This window comes from Simochromis diagramma, unplaced genomic scaffold, assembly GCF_900408965.1.
Source record: "Simochromis diagramma unplaced genomic scaffold, fSimDia1.1 OVJJ01000284.1, whole genome shotgun sequence".
NCBI lineage: Eukaryota > Metazoa > Chordata > Actinopteri > Cichliformes > Cichlidae > Simochromis > Simochromis diagramma.
In genome coordinates this window covers 572,300-593,894 of record NW_024386871.1, presented here as the reverse complement: position 1 = coordinate 593,894, position 21,595 = coordinate 572,300, and the positions used below count along the sequence as shown (strand labels likewise).

The window sequence follows — 21,595 nt, the reverse complement described above, 5'->3', positions numbered from 1 at the left end:
GCCTACCATGACTGTCCGTTTATCTTTTGTAGCTTGCCGTGTGTGAAGAAGCACAAGGAAGTTTCAGGATGCAGTGGCGTTAGAAATAAAACAGCATTTGTGACACTGTCACAATTTGATGAAATGGCACTTCTCAGTGGTGAGCAGCCTCTTTGCTGGTATAAGTCATTCTATTAATGTGTGTTATCATAGAAATGTGCTATTTTCTCATTTTCATAATTACCATTGACCCTTTGTCTCAACTGTAGATTACAGGTTTCTGGAGGATACTGGCCGATTTGCTGATGGTGCCACCAGAGACAACCTCGTCCAGGCTCCTCGTGTCACTGTCAAAGTAAGCCCTGTGTTGATAGATTTAGTGTGTTGAATGTTGTTTTGTTTTAAATTTTTGGGCATATGTGAGCATGAATTCAGGATGGAGTACAGATAAATTCTTGTATTGTTTTTAGTAACAAACACTAATAATTGTGGCCCATTCTAGCTTAGATTTCCACTGAATTCAACTCGTTCTGCCCCTCAGAGGTTACGCCCAGTAATAAAATATTTGGGGGAGATGTATACCTTTTATTTGTTTTATGATGTTACAAACATAAAAAAGATTTAAATATGAGTTTTAAATGTTAGTATAATAAATTAAAATAGGGTGGGTTGCTTTGGTGAGGACGTGTGCTATTTAAAATAATGGTGCTTACTAGAACCATATACCTTTATTCATCTTGTCCTAATAGACTGGTTCAATAGTGTAGTGGTTTACATATTTACCTAACAAGCAAAAAAAAATCCCTTTTTTAAATCTGGGAGAAGACCCAAATCCCTTCATAAGGAAGTGTGACAGTTGTCAAAAATCTGCCAAATCAAACATGTGGAGCTACCTGCTGAGGAGAATTACAGATAAGCACAGTTTGTTGGAGAACTGTTTATGACCCCTGGTGAAACCTTGTAGAAAAGCCAAAACCCTTTAAAAGTGTGGAGCACATACACTTAGTTGACACTTTATTAAATACACTTTGCTAGTACCAGATTGAACCAAGGTGATGGAAGCATTCCTCCAACTCTGATTCATAATTTGTAGCATTAGGCAGCTGCTGCACATCTGTGATGAGAATCTCCTGTTCCACCACATCCCAAAGGTGTTCTATTGATTTGAGATCTGGTGCCTGTGGAGGTCATTTGAGTACAGTGAACTCATCATCATGACATTGGCGTGAGATAATTTGAGCTTTGTGACATGGCTCATTATGCTACTGGAAGCAGCCATCAGAAGCCATCAGGGAACACTTGGCTCAAAAAGGAATTCACATGGTCAGCAGCAATACACACATGTAAAGATCCTCATTTGATATTCCTCACCATCACCATGCCTCCTGACATCGCACCCACATTAAACGCATGGACTGAACACGAACACACACACACACACACACACACACACACACACACACACACACACACACACACACACAAAATGGCCTGTATTTGTATAGCGCTTTACTTAGTTCCTATGGACCCCAAAGCGCTTTACACTACATTCAGTCATCCACCCATTCACACACACATTCACACACTGGTGATGGCAGCTACATTGTAGCCACAGCCACCCTGGGGCGCACTGGCAGAGGCGAGGCTGCCGGACACCGACACCACCGGGCCCTCTGACCACCACCAGTAGGCAACAGGTGAAGTGTCTTGCCCAAGGACACAACGACCGAGACTGTCAGAGCCGGGGCTCGAACCGGCAACCTTCCGATTACAAAACGAACTGCCAACTCTTGAGCCACGATCGCCCATAACAGAACACACACACATTGGACAAAACAAACAAATGGCCAACTGTACCCTCATACATACAATAATAACACTGAACCATTGAACTTACAACCACTTGCACTTTATATAACTACTGCATAATTTATCCATATCCATCTCAATGATCTCAACTGCACTACTGTAAATGCTGGATAGACAATCATACTGTACAATACAATAATTATAATTTTTACAACTGTTTATTAATACTCGCAATTGTATATCTACAATCTGTATAGTTTTCATATTTCATATTTCTGTATAGTTTTCATATTTTTAACCATATTTATAACCTCCATTGTACATTGTAACATACCTATAATAGACCCATATTCTGTGATATATCTATATTATTGCTAGAGCACTTCTGGATGGATGCAAACTGCATTTCGTTGCCTTGTACTTGTGATTTGATTTACTGATTATATATTTGGGTCAATGCGCAGTTCAACAGGTGTACCTAAGAAAATGGCCGATGAATGTACTGATATGATATATACATCTTAAAGTAATAATAGTGTCAGATCCACATCAGACATATCCAATATCCCATAAGTGTTTTTCTCTTTGTGCTTTTATTGCTTTGCTTGTGTAATTTGTGGCTGCAGTTCCACAATTTAAACATTTTTTTTTTTCTTCAAACCACCGACATTCTTTTGTGTAATACTTCATACCAGCTATTACCTGTTCTTTTACTGCAGCCCAATTCAAGTGGCATTTGATAGCTTGAAGTAATTTGTGTTCTTTTATGGGAAGCAGTCACTGCTTCAGCTGTTATAGATCAATCAAAATAATGAGGCTTATTCTCAGGGAAAGATAAAGGCTTGGCGCATGATGAGCTCTGGGATTTGGGTTTTTCTCCAGAACATTGCAAGTGCGGTAATCTGTTACTGGCCCTGTATATCCGCACCTTTTTAATAAATCTTTTTTACTGTCTCTTACTGCCAATCTGAAGTGATAAAGGAGCCAGAAAGGAAATGCTTGTCTTTTCAAATTTAGATGAGGGCAGTAGGAGTTCAGGCCATCTTTGGTTTGATTGCTAATGAAACTCACACAGCTGTAGTTATTGGCGTAAAACAGATGTTTGGTAATTGGATGTATTTGTACCGTGACAATACCCCCTTGCCCCAACGACTTTTTCACAGAACTGGAAGGTCAGCCTAGGATCCAACGTATCTGTTATTTACTAGGAATAGAGGCTGTCTTCAACACCATTTCCTGTTTCATTGACAGCTGTTTTGTTAGATGTATGTTGCAGAGATATTTCTTAAAGTCTACTAGCTGTTTGGTTCTACTTGCTTTGGGATCTTCATAATGCCTCGAGGGACCCCTCATTGCTTTATATTTCTCTATGAAAACAGAGATTGACAGACCACGTGACTTTCGCGCGTTGCATTTTAGGTACGAGTGGCAGCAAATTCAAAACACTGCATCAAGCGCTAGCATTTCCAGCACCATGTTTGCATTTTATTTGCCCCAAAAACGGTTGTGTACAAAACGAAGGAGAACACGGCAGGTCCGTACGAAGACAGACTTGACGAAAGACAAAAAAAGTACGAGGTAAAAATCAAAGGAGTGAAAGGTTTAGACCCATACGAGCATACAGAGTGGACTAAAGATGTTACCGTGCTGCACAGCTTTCATCACGCACATATTTATAACTATATGGTCCTAAGTGTGAGTGCATACACTCACAAAATGTTTAGTATCTTCAGATCCCTGCAACAAGCCCAGGTTCAGTTTACTTTGGTGATTTGGACTATTCCATTTTACAGCTGTTGTTAATTTTTTTTTTTTCTTTACCTCCTGTACAGGCCAACGCAATTTATTTGTCTTTTCAGGTTGTAGTATTACACAACATTTTCAGATCCAATAGAAATAAAATAAGTGTTTCGTAATTCATTCAATTTATTGTCTTTATTTATAACTGGCATTATTGTTTTATTCTATTATAGAATCTTACAAGAAAGAGGCAAAATTATATTCCATTGTGCTTTATTAGCTGCTTTGGTGAAAAACAAGTCAACTGCAAAAAAAAAAAAAACCCCATATCAAAACAACATACTGGAAAACAGTTATTAATCACTTGATTGCTTCAATACAACACTTGGGCACATATATGTAGGACTTTTCGTGGCTGTTTTGATCTCGCTCTCTCTTAACCGATCAAATCTGGTTGTGGTAGCAGCTTTAAACTCTGTATGACCCAGGTTGATAGAGGGTGCCCAGTCTGAATCGCATTCCAGCATTTTGTAGGCTGGTTTTCCTACAAAACACAACAAACATTAGCCCGCAAAGCCACATTGAACAAAGCAGCATAGTGCAACGAATTCAATTCAAATCAATATAAGACTTATTTGTAACCTACATCAACAATTATGTTATGATAAATTACGTAATGACTACAACAGAAGACTTACATTTGTGGAAATGCTTGGAGCAGACTAACATGTGAGCTGGAGTGTGCTGGAACGTTATATTTGGTCTTCGAATGACTGCAATCCAGGCCATCCGTCGGCTCTTTGTTACTTCGGAAACATGGTTTGAACAATTTCTCTTCAACAACAGAATCCGATAAAAACCGTTACGCGTCGGCTTCCAGTGGCTATCATGCGACGGGCTTTTGCAGTTAATAATACAACAGCTTCTTGCCATTCTTTGTGTTTCTTTTTATCGCTGTGTGACTGTTTTCTTGTGAAAGCCTGCGTGCGCTAGTACCACTTGCCACTCGTACCTACAATCCTTTGCGGTTTTGACGTCACATTTTCGATCTCTATATGAGATGAGATTCTAATAAGCAGTATTTGGTATGACAGTCTTTAACGAGCATGTCTGTGAAGGTTCGTAATCCATTGTGAACGATCATCTTTGAACAGAGGCGGTGGCTTACGACTCCAACTGTCTGCCATCTATAATCCAGTTTTGAGATCCCTTCCCAGAGGGCTTAATGCCCACTCACATCCTGGGCTATATGACCTCAGTAAATCACATGGCAGGGTGGGGCTAGGTGGGTTCACCCGATAACTTGGCTGATTGTGACCCACGCCTCATTTTACACCTTGGGTCATGTGATTAGGTAGAGGATCAATAGGAGGTCCATGACCCTCTTGGGGACAGTCCCATAGGGTTTAAAATCTGGAACTGTCCACCAATTGCTCTTAGAACTGAAGAAGCTTCTTGGATGAAACGTCTTCAAGAAAACTTTAAAAAGTCCAGATGCTTTTCTTTCCAAGCTCCTTAAACTATGATGACCTGTATGACTGAGAACCTTCACAGACATATGACAATCTTTAATATTCAACATAGTCTGAATTCTCTTAGACAGGCTTTCTCATAGTTTCTTCATGATTAGTTCTCCCGGCTTTTTGAAGGACAAAGCTCTGTCAGTGCGCCCCAGGGTGGCTGTGGCTACAATGTAGCTTGCCATCACCAGTGTGTGAATGTGGGTGTGAATGGGTGAATGACTGGATGTGTAACGTGCTTTGGGGTCCTTAGGGGCTGTACAAATACAGGCCATTTTGGATGTTCTCTGTTCTCTTTTCAAGATGAGCCACTTCAATATTTGTTGAGGTCTTGGCTTGGGGAAGGCCAGTCCATGACAGATATTGCTCATTTGTGTTTTTCTATCCAGGTATGATTTTACTGCATTGCCAAATGTGTTGGGGATCATTGTCATGCAGAAAAAAAATGAAGCCATTGACAATTGGATGCTCTCCAGATGGCATTGCATAGTTGTTAAAAATATTTTTCTATGTTTATAATTCCATCAGTTTAGACAAGATACTCAAACCATGCCAGGGCATCCGCCGTTTACAGATGGCTGTACTCTCACTGTTGTACCACTCCTCCTTTTGCCCTCTTCTATACATAATTACAATTTGAACCAAAAATGTCAAATTTGGATTCATCCTCCCCATGAGACCTGAGTAGATGGACCAACTGAAGGACCAGATGCGTCTTTCAGGTCCTCTGTCAGGCCCTTGTTGGATTTTTTTTCCCATTTCTCCAGGACAGTTTATCATAGCTTTTTTAGTCCTGCCACTACTTCGTTTGTTTTCCACTTTCCTCAGTGTGCGATGTGCCAAGTTTTCATCTAAGTGTTATTTGGGAATCACCTTGTTGGTGCAAAAATATTATTTTTATGCCTGCTTTGCTGTGTTTTCTTTGGCATTTTTTTTTTTTTTTTAAATTACACTGCAAAATGGGAACAAATCATTAGGTTTTATCATTAGGTGGCAGACCACTAGTAACAAAATGACTAAATGGAAAAAAAGGGCTAGCTTCTTGGAACCAAAATATAAAGAAATGAGGAATGGTTTAACACTTTTGCACAGTACTGTAGAATTAATGGGAATTATCAGGATACTAGAAAATACTGGCTCCCAATCTTGTTCATACAGATGTCACTCACAGGTTAGGGTCAGGTGTGTGCTTTGGAACTCGTTTATCTTGACTTCTTTCAGCTGTGTGGTTTTGGTTATTTAACCATTTTAACTACAGCTTATCATTTCAGTCGTTCATCCATTCATTCATACTTTTTTGACAGCTATTCATTTCATGGCATGTAGTGAATCTTTTGTATGGTTTATACATTATGTTTCGGTACCAGTTTAACATAAATGTTTACCTATTGTATATTTATTGTATTTAGCCAACCATTACCCACACTTATTAGTTGACAGTTTCAGCTGTTGGTATAGATTTGGCATATTTATTCCCATCTCCCATCCTTCATGTATCCTGGCTGCAGAAGTACCACGGGAGGACTTGTACCCCTGCTTGGGAGTCACTGCTGTACAGGGTTGTTCTACTGATGGGGCTGCAAAGACTATTTTGTATTCTAAATTGTAAATGTATTGAAAAAGACCACATATAATTTTTGCTACTTGTGCTTAAAATGGCAATAAATTAATGATATAGTTATTGCTGATTGACACAATTAATTTAACTTTACAATGGAACTATATCATCTTTATTTTTCTGTTCTTCAGTCTAAGAAACTGGCCTCTAATGCCAGGAAGATGAACATCACCCTGAGATTCCTCCCCATCACCTTCTCTAAGAGCAGAGAAAACTCCACCTTCTTCCTTACAAAGTAAGCATACACCTGCTCAAATGCAGAAAATATCATTATTGTTAATGTTATATTTTGAATTCTGTTGGATGGAGTTAAATGTCAGAGTGTATTGTGGAATATATCTAAGGTAAGTTAGTAACTTTATTCATTTTGTAAAGTAAGGCCCTGTCATTATCTTGACCACAATAAAGTATGTACAGGATGATGAAGATTTTCCCACATATCCTATACAGGGTCCAGAGAAAATAAAACTTACTGACACACAAACAAATGTGATATTAATAGGTAACATAAGTGTTTAGAGTTCTTTCAGGGGAATACCACGAAAAGCCTTACAAAGACATTCAGGCACTGTTGAACATACTGTCTAAGACAGCACTTTAGTGTTTTCTGGTAAAGCCCTGCTTAATCTGCTGCAAAATGAGCTTCTGATTAGTGCTGTTTTACTTTACCACAGGATGGCACTCTCGTGAAGTGTTTTATCTAGACTTGGCTTTTCACACGCTTATCTCATGGCAGTCTTGTGCATGGTGATGAATCCTGAATCTCTAACCATGTGTATGAAAGATTCATTCCCCACGAGAGTCCTTAAATCGTTAATAAAGGAGTTTATAATATACTAAATGGGACATGAGCTGAGATGATTACCATGATGTTAGAGCTTGCCAGACACACAGACACACATGCCAGCTTGTTGCAGAGAATCAGTGGCATCATAGTCCATGCTGGTGGACACCTTGCAGTTAATTTTTTCCATTCTTGCCCAGCTTCTATTGCATGATACGGCTCAACTCGACTCAGTAATTTACATAGTACCCATTCCTGTTTAGGGGCATGGTAGGATGGTTTTAAATCCTTGTAAAGGCTGAAGGAACTGAGGGAAAAAAAGACTGCTAAAAGGAAAAAACTGGAAGGTTTGAGTAATTTCATGTCCTATGTTGCACATCCTATGTTGCACATATGTCGCTTCTTTCTGGCCTGTCAGCAGCCTGCAGTGTTTACATGTTGCCTTTTAGTTCTGGTTTACATGGTTTAGAATCTCGACTGAAGCAGTACCTCTTTTGCCAGGTACGATGTGCTTTGCACAGTGGAAAACCAAAACCAAATGGCATGCAGGGAGACTTTCAGAAAAGTCTCAGCTTATTTAATATTGCAGACTTGCAGTTATTTAGACACGAAGGTTTTATTGTTTTCTTTAGAAATAGCGTGTATTTAGTTTTTTTTTTATTTTTTTTTTTTTTTTATTTTGGTCAAATTTGTTCAAATGCGCTGGTTGTCTTGTCATTTTTGGCAGCTATTCTAACTCCCTGGACAACCTTGTGCCACTCATTTTGCAATTTCTTTGAGGTTTGGCCCTGGCTCTCTAATCCCACAGTGGAAGAATAAAGAAGTGGAAGAGGGGGGGAAATTGTTATTGAACTGCACATTAAAGTTTTACGAGTCTTGAAATGCCCAGGGACAACATTAGGTGCCAATCAGGATTGCCACTAAAAGAAACCTTTGTCATTCCCTCCAGCTGGTTTTATGTTGTTACTTTCCCTTTCACCACCCTCTTTTCCATCTGTAAAGTCGACTGCTCTGTCATGTCTGTGTCTGGTGTTCTGCAGGTGCTGATTTAAGTGAGCACATCACATCAACTTTGTCAGGTTCTTGTGGCAGACTCCAGCTTCATACTCTGTGTGTTCAGTTCAACAGTTGTCAGATGTTTTAGGTTTTTTTTTTTTTTTTGTTTGCACAAATTTTTATCTGAAGGATAAAGATATATTTTTATCGTCCTGTTAGCCTAGCATCAGTAGAGGAATCACCAGCCAACTGTCTCACTAGATTTTTCAACTAACCGCAACACTGCACCATTTACAGGCTACCAATAGGGTTGGGGTAAAGGTATATAATAAATAAATGGCAAAGGGCTGAGAGAGAATTTGTTTCAGAATTTACCGAGTACATAATATAAAAAGCAGATGTGTGAACAGTGTGAGTGCAGCTGGTTAGCGACATATTCATGCTACGCACTCACAGTGCCAGAGAAGGATCATTACTGGCATACAGCTGACTGGAGGGTTTTCATGCCTGGTGGTGGTGTGTGTACGTGTGAGTGTACATGTATATGTGGTGAGTGTGAGCTTGGGAGCACGTGTCTTTTTGATTAAATGTTTGTATGCAAAATAATGGCTGTGCAGCTACTTTCTTTCCACCTCTTACCCAATGACTAATTTAAAAAACAAGGCAAGAACAGTAAAGAAAAAACTTGAGGCTGCCTCTCACTCCAGTCCTTAGAGGATAGTAGCTGGCATTTGGCAGAACATTGGGTGTAGTTGTATTAGGATAGAATTATGTGTTCTACAGTCTCAGCCTGGCAGGTCAGAGAATTTTCCTCACAGATGACTTGAGTGGACTGGACAACACATTGCAGAAGCAGTTATTGCGTGTAATAACTGAAAATATTTCTATAATAACTTGGGATAATTAGTAATATGAGCTGCAGCAGTTTTCATGCCCTGTGTATTACTTTCCCATATATTGGGTTGGGGAATCAGCCTTAATTAACCCAGCTTTCTGGGTGAGAGTGGTCTTATATTTGCTCCCAGTTATTGACAGGTGTTGAACAGTGAAATCCAAAATGAAGTGCTTCTTATTGACAGTAGAAGATAACATAAAAGCTTTGTAGACGAAAGCAGTGGTATCCCATATGTGCTGTAGGCTCAGTTAATGTACTATAAAGGTATTTTGAATGCTTGGCATATCTTGTGTTGTTTAATTTTTTAAATTGCGTTAAAGAAAGTCAATTCAAATTACTTAGCATTTTTATCTTCACCAAGGAGGTTGATTTTGGCAGCTCATGTGTCTGTAAACACGATAGCTCGAAAAGTTTAGAATGAATTCTAATAACATATAGAAACTATTGTATAAATATTTCAATCTTGTGTCACATTTGACCTCTGACCTCCTCCTTCAAGGTCCATAGATTGATCTGAAGGTCAAAGTGATAACAGTGCTATATAGAGCTTTAAAACTTCCTCTTCCTGACTGCCATTGTTTGTACTGATAACATAGGGGCATGTGGAGAATGGAGGGGATCCAAATATGACTGCTTCAAGGTCAAATAACGTCAAACTTAAATGTCATATTCTCTGATCTCACTTTAACATTTAGGGTCTGCCTTTTCTTTCAAGTTGACCCCAAAATGTGTTATGCCTAGGGCTGCTCGACTATGGCAAAAATGATAATCACGATTATTTTCACTGAAATTGAGATCTCGATTATTTGACGATATTTATTTAACAATAACAATGTATTGAATAATGACTTTAAAGATTGTCAAAAATAATATAAAATAGTGTGCAAATACTGATAACAGTGCAAATGTTTGCAATATAAAAAATAAATGAAAAATGTAAACATCTATGTTTAGTGAACTTTGCAGTGTTGCTCTGTGGTGCAGCTACGACACCGTAGTAAAGTTTACACACTATGTCTACTTTATCCACGTTAGTTTTTTTTGTTTTTTTTTAATAGATTATACGCTCTTCTCTATGAACTACTCCTACAAAATAAAAGCCTGCACTTTGTGCTTGTTTTTATTGCATTACAATTTTTGTTATGGTTTATATGAAAAGAACAAAGAAAACAAATAAATGTATAAAAAAAATAATGCTATTCTCTTAAAAGAAAATGATTCCCAGAAAGTGAGCTGTTTTGGCTGAGGTTTGCACTCTCTGGGTGCTTCTTGTCTGTTACTGCTTTTCGTACAACCAGTCCTTCGTCTTTCCTTCGTCTGTGACTCATCTCTTTGCAATAGGTCACTCAACTGAATGGGTTGTATTCTGGTTATAATCATATATAAATGAAAAGTTGCCAAGTGCCTATGTTATTTTGCAGTTAAGTCACCCTCTTGCAGCAATTACATCATTGCACACTTGCTTAAGTTTTGGTCATGCCATGGTCTCCAACCACTGTTTTCCTCAGTGTGGCTGTAGCATGATTGGAAGTTAAATTGATGGTTATAAAGTTATCTCTGGGAATGTAAAACAACAACAACATAATACTAAGTGTTATTCTACTGATGATTTGACAAGGTCCATAGACTGATCCACAGCTGTAATTTGATGGCAAAAAGAAAAGACAACCAGAGAACAAAGGCACACAAGAAGGAGATATGAGCAGCTGGTGACGTGCTATGCAGCGTAAACGAAATGCTCGACTGAGCTGGAGCACTTGCTGGGTTTACTTCATATGACAGGAAGTGGAAATTACAGATTTTATTTTTACATTTAAATGTTATTATGTGACAATAGTGTGCAGGCTCCTGAGGAGTTATAAGCTTAACTTTAGATATTGTTAAGATAGTTTTAAGCAGCTCTGGTATTCCTCCACCCAACATTTCCAAGGGAAACATCCCTGCTGTTGCAGAGCTAGTAAGATGAAAGTGCACCAAAGTACAGACTGTTTTTGTTCTGGGTGGGTTAATTATGCTGCTGTCTGGGAGGTGAAGGACATGAGGGTGAGGGTCACAGTAGTCAGTTGTCTGGAACAGCAATACTTTGAAAGGTTATATGACTTAAATCTAATTATAAACCAAGTCCAGTGTAACTGACCTATCAATGATAACCTGAGTTACTGTGGACAAAGAATGATTGGCCCAATATGCCAGGGTTTGTTTGCAGTGCTATACTCTTTGTGATCAGTTAAGTCAAGTGGCTCGATGGTGTATCGTATTTAAAAACTCCCTGGCATTTTTATTTAATTAAAATGGAAAAAATAAACCTGTTTATAAATAAAATATATAATAGTTCATAAAAAAAAATCTAGTCCTCTTTAGATTGAAGAGGCTTTCTCCCAACAAGCCATACCTGTTTTTATTGTTTTTGATGTAGCACTTGGGTGTTCTGGAATTTCTCTGAGCATTGTATAGTCTGACCTTGGGGTGAATTTGCACCTGGCAGGATTTACTGTGATGAATGTTTCACACGTAATACTTCTCACTGTACAACAGTGGACTTTATGACCTCTCTCAGATTGATGGGCAGCAGCAATTTATTCTTTAAGATCATTGATGGCGTTGTATGAACTAGGGCTGCCACAAACTATTATTTTGATAGTCGACTAGTCACCGATTATTTTTGCGATTAGTCGACTAATCAGATCATGCATCCATTGGACGTAAAACGTACAGCTTATTGCACCAGCATGCATCTGCTCTTATATAACTATCATTAGCTTACAGCTTTAAGTGTTTAAGTTATGTGCTAACTAAAAATAAAGACAAGATGATAGTTTATTAAATTTTAATGAAGTTTGCAGATTGTTTCGGTGAAGTTTAATAAACTCAGCCGTCTGCTTCTTGCTATCTAAAATATAACAGGACACCGGAGTATATTCTCGAGCATCTCACACTTCTGATAATCAGCTGTCTGCCTGAGGTTTATTCAGCTGTGTAAAAACTATAACTTTAATCTCAGCCAAACCGATTTACTCAGGAACAAATAAAATACTGAAAAAAGCCAAACAATAACATTTTTAAGTTATCTAAGTGACTTATATATCATGTTTAACCTGAGTAGCGAAAAATGGCGGTGGGTTTGAAAACGATTTGCCGGGAGTCCGGTGTTCTCACGGGCTCTAGTGAGCCTGTAACCCCAGTTAGCTAACGACGTAACAGAAGTCTCCAAAACGTCGGAGCGCTTTTGAAAATATGTGGTGTCTTGATAAACTGAGCAGAAGTTTATACAGCTACATTCTCGTCTGAAAATATGTTAAACGTTTATTTTGTGACCCAGAAAGAATAATAAGAGTAACATTAAAACTAACTAGCTACCGCCATTGTTGGAAACTAGTGATGTGCGGATCGATCCTGAAATACCGATTCCTCCGATACCAGTCATTTATGTTCTAGAATCGATTCTCACATTAAAATATCGATATTTTTAGTAATTTAGGGTTAATTTGTAGTTTATCATTAACAGCAACACAGTGGAAAGAAACTATAACATTCGGATTGTCTACATTCAAAGGAACTACTTCCTCTTCCACCTTTCATAGTCATGTGCGAAATACGGCTGTATAAATGGCTCGCAGCCCCTTGGCGCGCGCACTCACAACAATGGCTGAGCCTAATTGTGCGGACGTATTTTACCTCCACAAACAGCTGAGACATGGTTTGTGATACATGTGGCAAAAAAGTGCTCCAAGAGTGAGGTGTTGTGGCTATACTTTCCCAACCTTGAGACCTCAGAATTAGGGAGACAATCAAAAGGGCACATTTTACAGTGTTTATTTATCGGATAAAATACGTTAAATGTCACCGAAACAGCGGGGGTGTCCAAATTCAGAGGCTGCTTCCACCTGAGGACCCGCCCTTCGCGGTCTAAAGAAAGCCGGGTAGTACGTCATGAGTTCCCTCGGTGGAGTGAAACTCAGCCGTCTGCTCCTTGCTATCTAAAATATAACCGGGCGCTGGCGTAAACTCTCGACCGTCTCACACTTTCTTTAATTAGTTTTCTGTTTGATGTTTATTCAGCTGTGTGAAAACCCCGGAGGAACCCACCTGAGGGATTAATAAAGTTAAATTTAATTTAATCTAATCTAATAACTTTAATCTCAGCCAAACCGATTTACTCACGAACAAATAAAACACCGAAAAAGCCAAACAATAACATTTTTAAGTTATCAAAGTGACTTATATATCATGTTTAACCCGAGTAGTGAAAGCCTGCGGGGGTTTGAAGACGATGTGTCGATCAGCTCAGATATTTGAAGTTTACACAGCTACATTCTCACCTGAAAACATGTTAAAAGTTGGGGGTTTTTTGCGACCCAGAAAGAGAAATAAGAGTAATATTAAAACTAAGTAGCTGCCACCATTGTTGGAAACTGGAATTGGCTCGGCCGCGCTATGAATTCTGCAATATGGTTTTTCAATTTTGTTGTCCAGGTGGAAATTCGGGAGAATGGTGGCTCCGGGATTCTCCCGGAAAAATCGGGAGGGTTGGCATGTTTGGTTGTGGCAACATCACTAACCTTGTCAAACACCTCAGAGTAAATCATATCACAGAATATGAGGCGCGTATGTTGAGACGAACTGAAGAGGAGGAGAGGGACAGGTGCTGCTAGGGCGAGACACACGTCTCTCACAGAGTCCTTTAGTGCTGCAGGCAGGCAACGTGTTCAAATAGCGCACAACTTCAGTTTTTTTTATTTCTATATGATGAACTCTGCATTATTAAGTGATAAGAACAAGTAATCTGATGTCCTGTAATCATTATGACGCTATAATTTGAGATAAATAAATAAAATACGTTTTTTTGTATAAAGTATCGGTATCGGATCAGTATCGTCGATACCACCCTGAAAAGTACTTGGTATCGGATCGGAAAGGAAATCAGTGGTATCGCACATCACTATTGGAAACTGAGCTTCTTCTTCTTCGGAGTTTAACGGCAGCTGGTATCCTTGTACATGCAGTGCTGCCATCTTCTGTTTCAGTCCGTTATTACACTAAATCCTACTACTTATTCCTGCATCTTTTGGGATCTTACAAAGCTTCAAACGAAGTGTCTACTATTAAATTAGTCGTCGACGATTTTGATAGTCGACGTAATCGTGACTAGTCGACTAATCGTGGCAGCCCTAGTATGAACACACACCTGAATGCTCACGAGCAGCAAACTGCTTTTTATATAGGTGCTCACACTTGCTGATGATCGGTTACTCAAATCCATTTGATTAAAATGCACCTGGATGCTGGTTATCCTCTTAATTCTTATGGAAGCAGTAAGGGTGTACTTAGTTTTTCATGCAGTACTTCTGCATTTTGACTTTTTAAATTAATTAATGACATGGTGTTATATGTCACAATTTGTATTTCATCTGAGGTTGTATTTCTGTAATTTAAGACCTGATATTGTTTCTATATCCTGATACAAAAAAACGAGCTTGAAGTGACTGTACTTTCTTTTTACATTGACTGTAACTGTCAGGCAGCAAAAATACTTTTTTTTTTCTTGCTATGCGGGTGGATGTTCGTCTAATGATGTGACATCACGTGTAAACTATGAATAGTGGAGGTAGTTTTTTATCCCTCAGAGGTCTAATTTACCATTGGTGGTATCCCTAACCCTATACTTGGGGAATGGCAAAACAGTCTCTTTATTTTTGTGTTTTTGAAAAAAAAAATGTCCCAGTTTGAAGAATAATTTTCTTTGTTCCTGATTGCCAGCACTAAAAAACAAAATATACATATTATGATTGCCTAGGGTTAAACTTACTCTCTGGTTAGTAATGCCGTCGATGACTTGGCTCTCAGCGGGATAAAGCATTTGTTTGCTGTTTATCTCGAGCACAGTGGAAAATATCACCGATCCCTTGCTGTGAAGGTGCAGTGGAAATTCACATGCAGAACATGTCGCAGCTGAAGTTTGCCACACTGAGAGTATGGAAAAGGGCTGTAATTTTAGTAACTCTATTAGACCAATTAATGCAATTTTGAAAATGCCGTAATGTGGCAGTGATATTCATCGCAGGTTAGCAGAAACCAAAGTGATGTGTGAGCCATTGCATGTGATGAATGAGTACACAAATGGATTAAAGCAGGATTTCATGGCAGGGGACGACTATTCATCACTTCACTCTCATTTGCATTACCACTTGTGCTTTCCAAGTTCAAGTGAAACAATCAGCAGCAGCTTTAGTCAGTGTGGTGTTTTTTTTTTTTTTTTTTTTTTTTTTTAGACTCCAAACGACAGCTTTTTGGCTGGCTTGGCTTGATACAGAGCAGAATCTGTGCCTGCCGCCAATCCGAGGCAAACCTTACATCAGAATGGCAAGCTGCATCACTGTTACAAACACTGTCATCACAGTTGGCCGCATATCCGAGGGCCACACATCAGTCTCTTGACTAGGGGCAAAATTCCAAAATGCAAATTGACCAGAAACTCGATTGTGCTATAGATGCAGGTGACATGAAAAATTTGCATTTGGGTAAAATGTTGGAATTGGGTAAAAAGCTTTACATGCGTTCACTCGTTATTCACATAGTTTTGTACTTTGCCAGAAGAACTCTGTTATTATTGCGATGATTCCTGTTTATAAATGAAACTATTAACAAACACACACGCGCACACACTGTGTAAGGTTTTGAGCCACCTGCCATTTTGTTATATTGTGATTCCAAAGACCTTCTTGTAATTGTAGTCTTGAACAATATGTCACCAGACTGTCTGAAGTTCTTTAAAAATGTTTCATTTTTCAGTTCAGTCCTTGTACCTGAACATTTTCATGCAATGCACGTTTGTTTGTTAGACCATGCAACACTGACGTCATTAAAAAACAACAAAAATAAATAAATAAAAAGGGCACCTATCTCGAGAGATAAGCCAGCGTTGTCTATATATAACAGACAACTGGATAAAGATTTAGCTTTAAATTGTTTTATTGGGCATTTCTTACTAGCAGCCTATTGCAACACCAACAGGGTGATTCACATTTTGTCCTTTGTGTCAGATTTAAGATTAACATAAGCCAAAGTCGCACTCAAAGTCTGGCCTGTACGTGTTAACATATTTGTGTTCATGACTTTTCGGGAAGGTTAGTCCTGTGCAGGGTGTCAAACAGCTAGAGTGTAAGAGACTCGAATAAGAACACTTATGATGCGGCTGCATGTAATCTTTCTCTTCTTTGCCTTCTTTCCATCAGCCGCTCTGTCGCTCCACCCTTTGAGGTTGCGGACACAACTATCGCTTTGAATTCTGACTTTAGTTTTTGTATCTTAATAGACAGTCCCCACAATCCTGTCATCTAATTTTACTAGCACCCACTTGCCACTCAGATCCTGGCATCTGCCTCTGACCATCAGAAACACAGCACACATGGTTTCACGTGTAGTGACATTTTTGTTGGATCGGTCCAGTCCTTAATCCAGCCAGATGGATTTCTGCTGTGACTGCCAGACCACCAGTCAGGGTTTCTGCTCACTGCTGTGGATAGCACACACAACACCAATCACTTACTAAACCAACAGTGTGTACTCTGGTTAATGAATTTATCCATCTCCCCCGATCATGCTTTCATTCGTAGTGTCCTCCACACATCAGGACAATTGCTCAGACGCTGTATAAAGCAGTAGCCAAACCTCAAATAGCAAAGGTTCAGTATGCTTAAAACATACTAGTTTGTACAACATAAACTGTTGAAAAGTAAGCTTGCAGTCATAGGGACTATTATAGTTATGTGAAACAGGACCTTTCTTTTCAAACCTCACCAGTTAATGCATAAAGTGGACCTGATTATTGGATTGTCTGTTTCGTTCATTATGCTGCTTAGCGAGTTTTCATATAAAAACAAGTTTAAAAAGAAAGTGAAAGATAAAAACACAGGATCAAACGAACCCCAGAGTGATTATAAGGCCACACATTATTATATACACACCACACACTAGGGGTGGGCGATAGAAACGATATACGATAGAAACGATATAAATTTGGCCAACGATAGAGATTTTGACTATACCGCTCTATCGCGATAGTGCATGTTGATGATGTCACCAAGCTGCGCATCGCAGCGGCTACAACCATTATCATCTGCAAATTATGGCGGTCGACAGTCATAGCAAAGAGATGAAGCACTTTTGAAATATGGGGAAAGCCAAAAACTGCGCTTCCTCCTCTTCCGTAACATTGATTCATTAATGTTGAATTCTCTCGCAGCTGTTCTATTCCCATGTTGTTGCAGTATATTAATAACTAACTTCGTATAGACGATATAATTGATTGAGACAAAATACAACTCCACAACATTACTAGCGCAAAAAGACAACCTTCCATTTATTTTCACTTAAACAAGAAGCTGGTTTTTATGTACATTAAAGCTTTATAAAAATGTAACAGTGCAAATGCAAATTCCTTGCTGAAAGTTTAACCAAAAGGCATTTCCAGTAGAAATGGGCTGACATATCCTGAGCATAACCATGTATAATATCCACTGAAGTTAAAAAGAGGTGCTTTGCAACATTAAACTGCAGTGTGCAGTACGTATTTTTCGTACCATAAGGTGCACGGGATTATAAGGCACATTAAGCGAAACAAAGCAGACAGATAAATCAAACTTTATTAAACTCATTCTTCTTGCTTCCTCCACTTCTGTACCATTGATTCATTAATGTTGAATTCTCTGGCAGCTGTTCTATTCCCATGTTGTTGCAGTATATTAATGACTAACCTCGTGTTGTGGATGGATTATCTCAGTTGTTCTCCTGACTGAAGTTTGGTCCGTTTACAGCATCCTGCCATGCGATTGCATTTGTCTCATTTGTCAGGAACCTTCACGTTAACTTTTATAAGTGGAAAAGTGTTAGTGTTCGTCCTCCAGCTTCACTGTTATGCTAACATAGCTGTGTCGCTAGCACATCACGTAGCACGTCATTATATACCAGCTAGCCCAACTTCAGTAACCCTACAAACGTCACTGCTGTTTAGTTTCCTGTCTTCATTTATGTTGGAAGTGATAGCAGAGCTGTACGTTTGAATTTTTTCAGAAATCCCTCAGTCAGAACATGCAATATCATGCTTGGGTAACTAGCGAAACTAGCGAGCTAACTTCCGCTAGCTTCCTGCTAACTTCTAACTCCGTTAAATGTAATAAATTTTATTTTCATGGATGCCTGGAAGTTAAACTTCATAGTTACACCCGGTAAAGCAGCAATGCTGATCGTTTTATTAAAGATGAAAGAATTTAGACAGTTTTTAACTCTCAGTGATGCTGCAGTGTTCGTTTGACCTGAAGTATACGGAGTTTAGGACCCAGATTACTCCAAGATTTAAGAGCATCTTAGTCCGACAAAATAACGACGGCCGCTTGCATGTTCTGCAAAAAAATGTGCTTTGTCGTGTATCTGACTGACAAACACCAAACCAGTTCCACATCACTGAAGTTGCACCATTTTACAAACCAATTCTGGTTCATCTGTTTCACTCAACAATCGGCCATGTGCGTATGAAAACAAAGGCACTGCGCATGCGCGTTTTACATATCTATCGCGCGATATTTCATTTTCCTATCGTTGCCTAACACTATACCGGTATTACCGTGAACGGTATAATATGGCCCAGCCCTATTGTGGATGAATAATCTCAGTTGTTCTCCTGACTGAAGTTTGGCCCGTGTATAGCATCCTGCTATGCGATTGCATTTGTCCCTAACCACCAGAATCCCTCACGTTAACTTTTATCGAGTGGAAAAAAGTTGGCGTTCATCCTCCAGCTTCACTGTGCTAATGTTATGCTAACATAGCTGTGTTGCTAGCAATCACGTAGCACAACATTATATACCAGGTAGTCCAACTTCAGTAACCCTGCAAACGCCACTGCTGTTTAGTTTTCTGTCTTCATTTATGTTGGAAGTGATAGCAGAGCTGTACGTTTTACTTAGTTTCAAAAATCTCTGTCAGAACATGGTATGAAATGTTTAGGTGTAAACTAGCGAGCTAACTTCCTGTTAACTTCTAACTCTGTTAAATTTAATAAATTCTGTTTTCGTGGATGCCTGGATGTTAAACTTAATTGTTACACCTGGTAAAGCAGCAACGCTGATAATTTTATTAAAGATGAAAGAATTTAGACCGTTTTTAACTCTGTGTTCGTTTGACTTTGGGACCTGAAATGGACGGAGTTTTGGACCCAGATTACTCTGCGAAGCTCCTCACTACGGCAGCCGTAATGCTCTGACAATCCATCAAGCAGTGCGGCTTACCAAAGTTGCACTAAAACATTTTTTTAACGGATTTCTGCATGCCCAAATCAGTTCGAGGTCAGTAAGCACAACCAGAATTCATACGCACACTCTGGATTTTTGAGAAAATTAAAGGATTTTAGATGTGCCTTATAGTGTGGAAAATACGTTATATAGAAGAAAAGAATATATCGCGATATATATCGTTATCGCACATGCTTCAAATTATATTGCGAAATGGATTTTAGGCCATATCGCCCAGCCCTTCCACACACATTATGTATTTATGGTATTCTTCAAGGCAAAGATTCAATTCGGTGATTAGTTGGAGTGACTGTCTGTTCACAAAAATTAATGTGAGCAAAGGAAAAAAAAATCCTCCAATTATTTGCTCGCCTAAATCTGCTATTGTGCTGCAATATCAGTCTTTGCTACTCAGACTGTTGAATATCATATCAGGGTTTGTTTTTTGTTTTTTTTAAAGACACTTTTTGCCAAGACGGTGAGTTTTCAGAGTGAGAATAAAGTAAGTTGAATCTGAATTGTGAGTTTGCTGTTTTACTCCCAGATTAGATCATAGGCTTTGTTGGATCATGTTAAAACTCAGTCTTGTTCCAGTTCTATCAGTAAAAACTGTTAAAGGTCTAGGTAGCGTGATCGATTTTGACTTTTATATGCAGCTCTTTCCAGTTTTCATTTTTTGTGTGTGTGATTAATAATGATGGCACCTTTCACAGGTATGCATTTTGGCCTGGCCTGACCCAATTGCCTGCATATTTGGGCAAGCCTCTTTTCCATTGAAAGACATGATTTCCATTTCCCATAATGACAGAGTAATGGCATCACACCTGGTGCTCCACCCTCATTTGCTTACACATGGAAACACACAGACACTTGTGCAAGTCAGTCTGACGCACTAAACAAGAAACTTGGCCCAAACTAAGCAAACACATAAATTTCTTTGAAAAATTGGGTGGATTTCTTAGATGCCTTCCAAAGTAGGAAATCACCGCCCAGTCCATTGTCTTCCTGTCTGCTGGGGCCTTCACTTTGCCCCACACCTTACAACCAAGTGAAAATTCAACCTTTTACTCAGTGTTGTGCACACATATAAATACACACATTTGGTCTTTTTGTTTTTTTCCCTTATCCTGTTTCTGTTTGCATTGGGGAGAAAAAAGCCATCTATGGTATAATGCTACCATGTGGACCCGACAACAGAACACTGCCTGGATTTTTAGTTAGCAGGACGTGTCAGTGGTTTGGACATTTATCCAAATATACCGTTTATTTTAAGTATTTACTAATTTACTACTAATTTATTTATTTGACCAGAACTTTGTTGTTAGGCTAGTTGCATTGTTACTATTTAAGTATGGTCAAATAAAATGTAGTGAACTTGTATTTTCCTCATTCCTACCTCTGAAAATACAAATTTAAACTGCTGATTTATTCTGTGTTCTGGGTTTAACTGACAGACTAGCTCAAGTTCCGCTTTACTTTCATTTAAATATTTATCCTGTTCACAGGACATAATTTCATTTACCTATGGAGAGTTTAGTCCACAATCACAATATTCTCCTGTTTTATCTGTCACTCACCTATCTGTCTTCAGCAAGTGAACTGCTCAGCTGTGAACCCATTGTGAGCTCAAGCTCTCATATTTGGACACTTTGTTCCCAGTAGAGTGCAGATGATGCCTTATTCATTCTATTTTGTACAAAGGTGGCAAAAGTACAGACATTCTGTACTTGAGTAGAAGTACAGATACTACTGTTAAAAAAAAAATACTCCAGTAAAAGTTGAAGTACTGTATCAACTTCTTTAATTAATAATGTAATGGCTCAGTCGATTTTCTTAGTGTACAGGCTGGTGATCATCTGGGCTGCTGCTGAGGTTTACTGCTTTTTGTGGATGTACACAATGAATTCAACCAGATGTCAGCAGATGTTTCATAAGTTTTTCTGGATGACTTCCATCGTCTACACTGAC

General features: G+C 38.9%; 1 protein-coding gene across 3 annotated transcripts in view; it reads left to right on the top strand.

The window, feature by feature from the left end:
• znhit6 (zinc finger HIT-type containing 6) overlaps positions 1-21,595 on the top strand; it is a 41,089-nt gene that overhangs the window by 3,343 nt on the left and 16,151 nt on the right. For all 3 annotated transcript variants that reach the window (XM_040031488.1, XM_040031486.1, XM_040031487.1), the window contains 3 exons: positions 33-139; positions 249-334; positions 6,798-6,901. In XM_040031488.1, coding sequence (XP_039887422.1) covers positions 124-139; positions 249-334; positions 6,798-6,901 — 206 coding nt within the window. In that variant the 5' untranslated portion in view covers positions 33-123. The remainder of the gene's footprint in view (positions 1-32; positions 140-248; positions 335-6,797; positions 6,902-21,595) is intronic.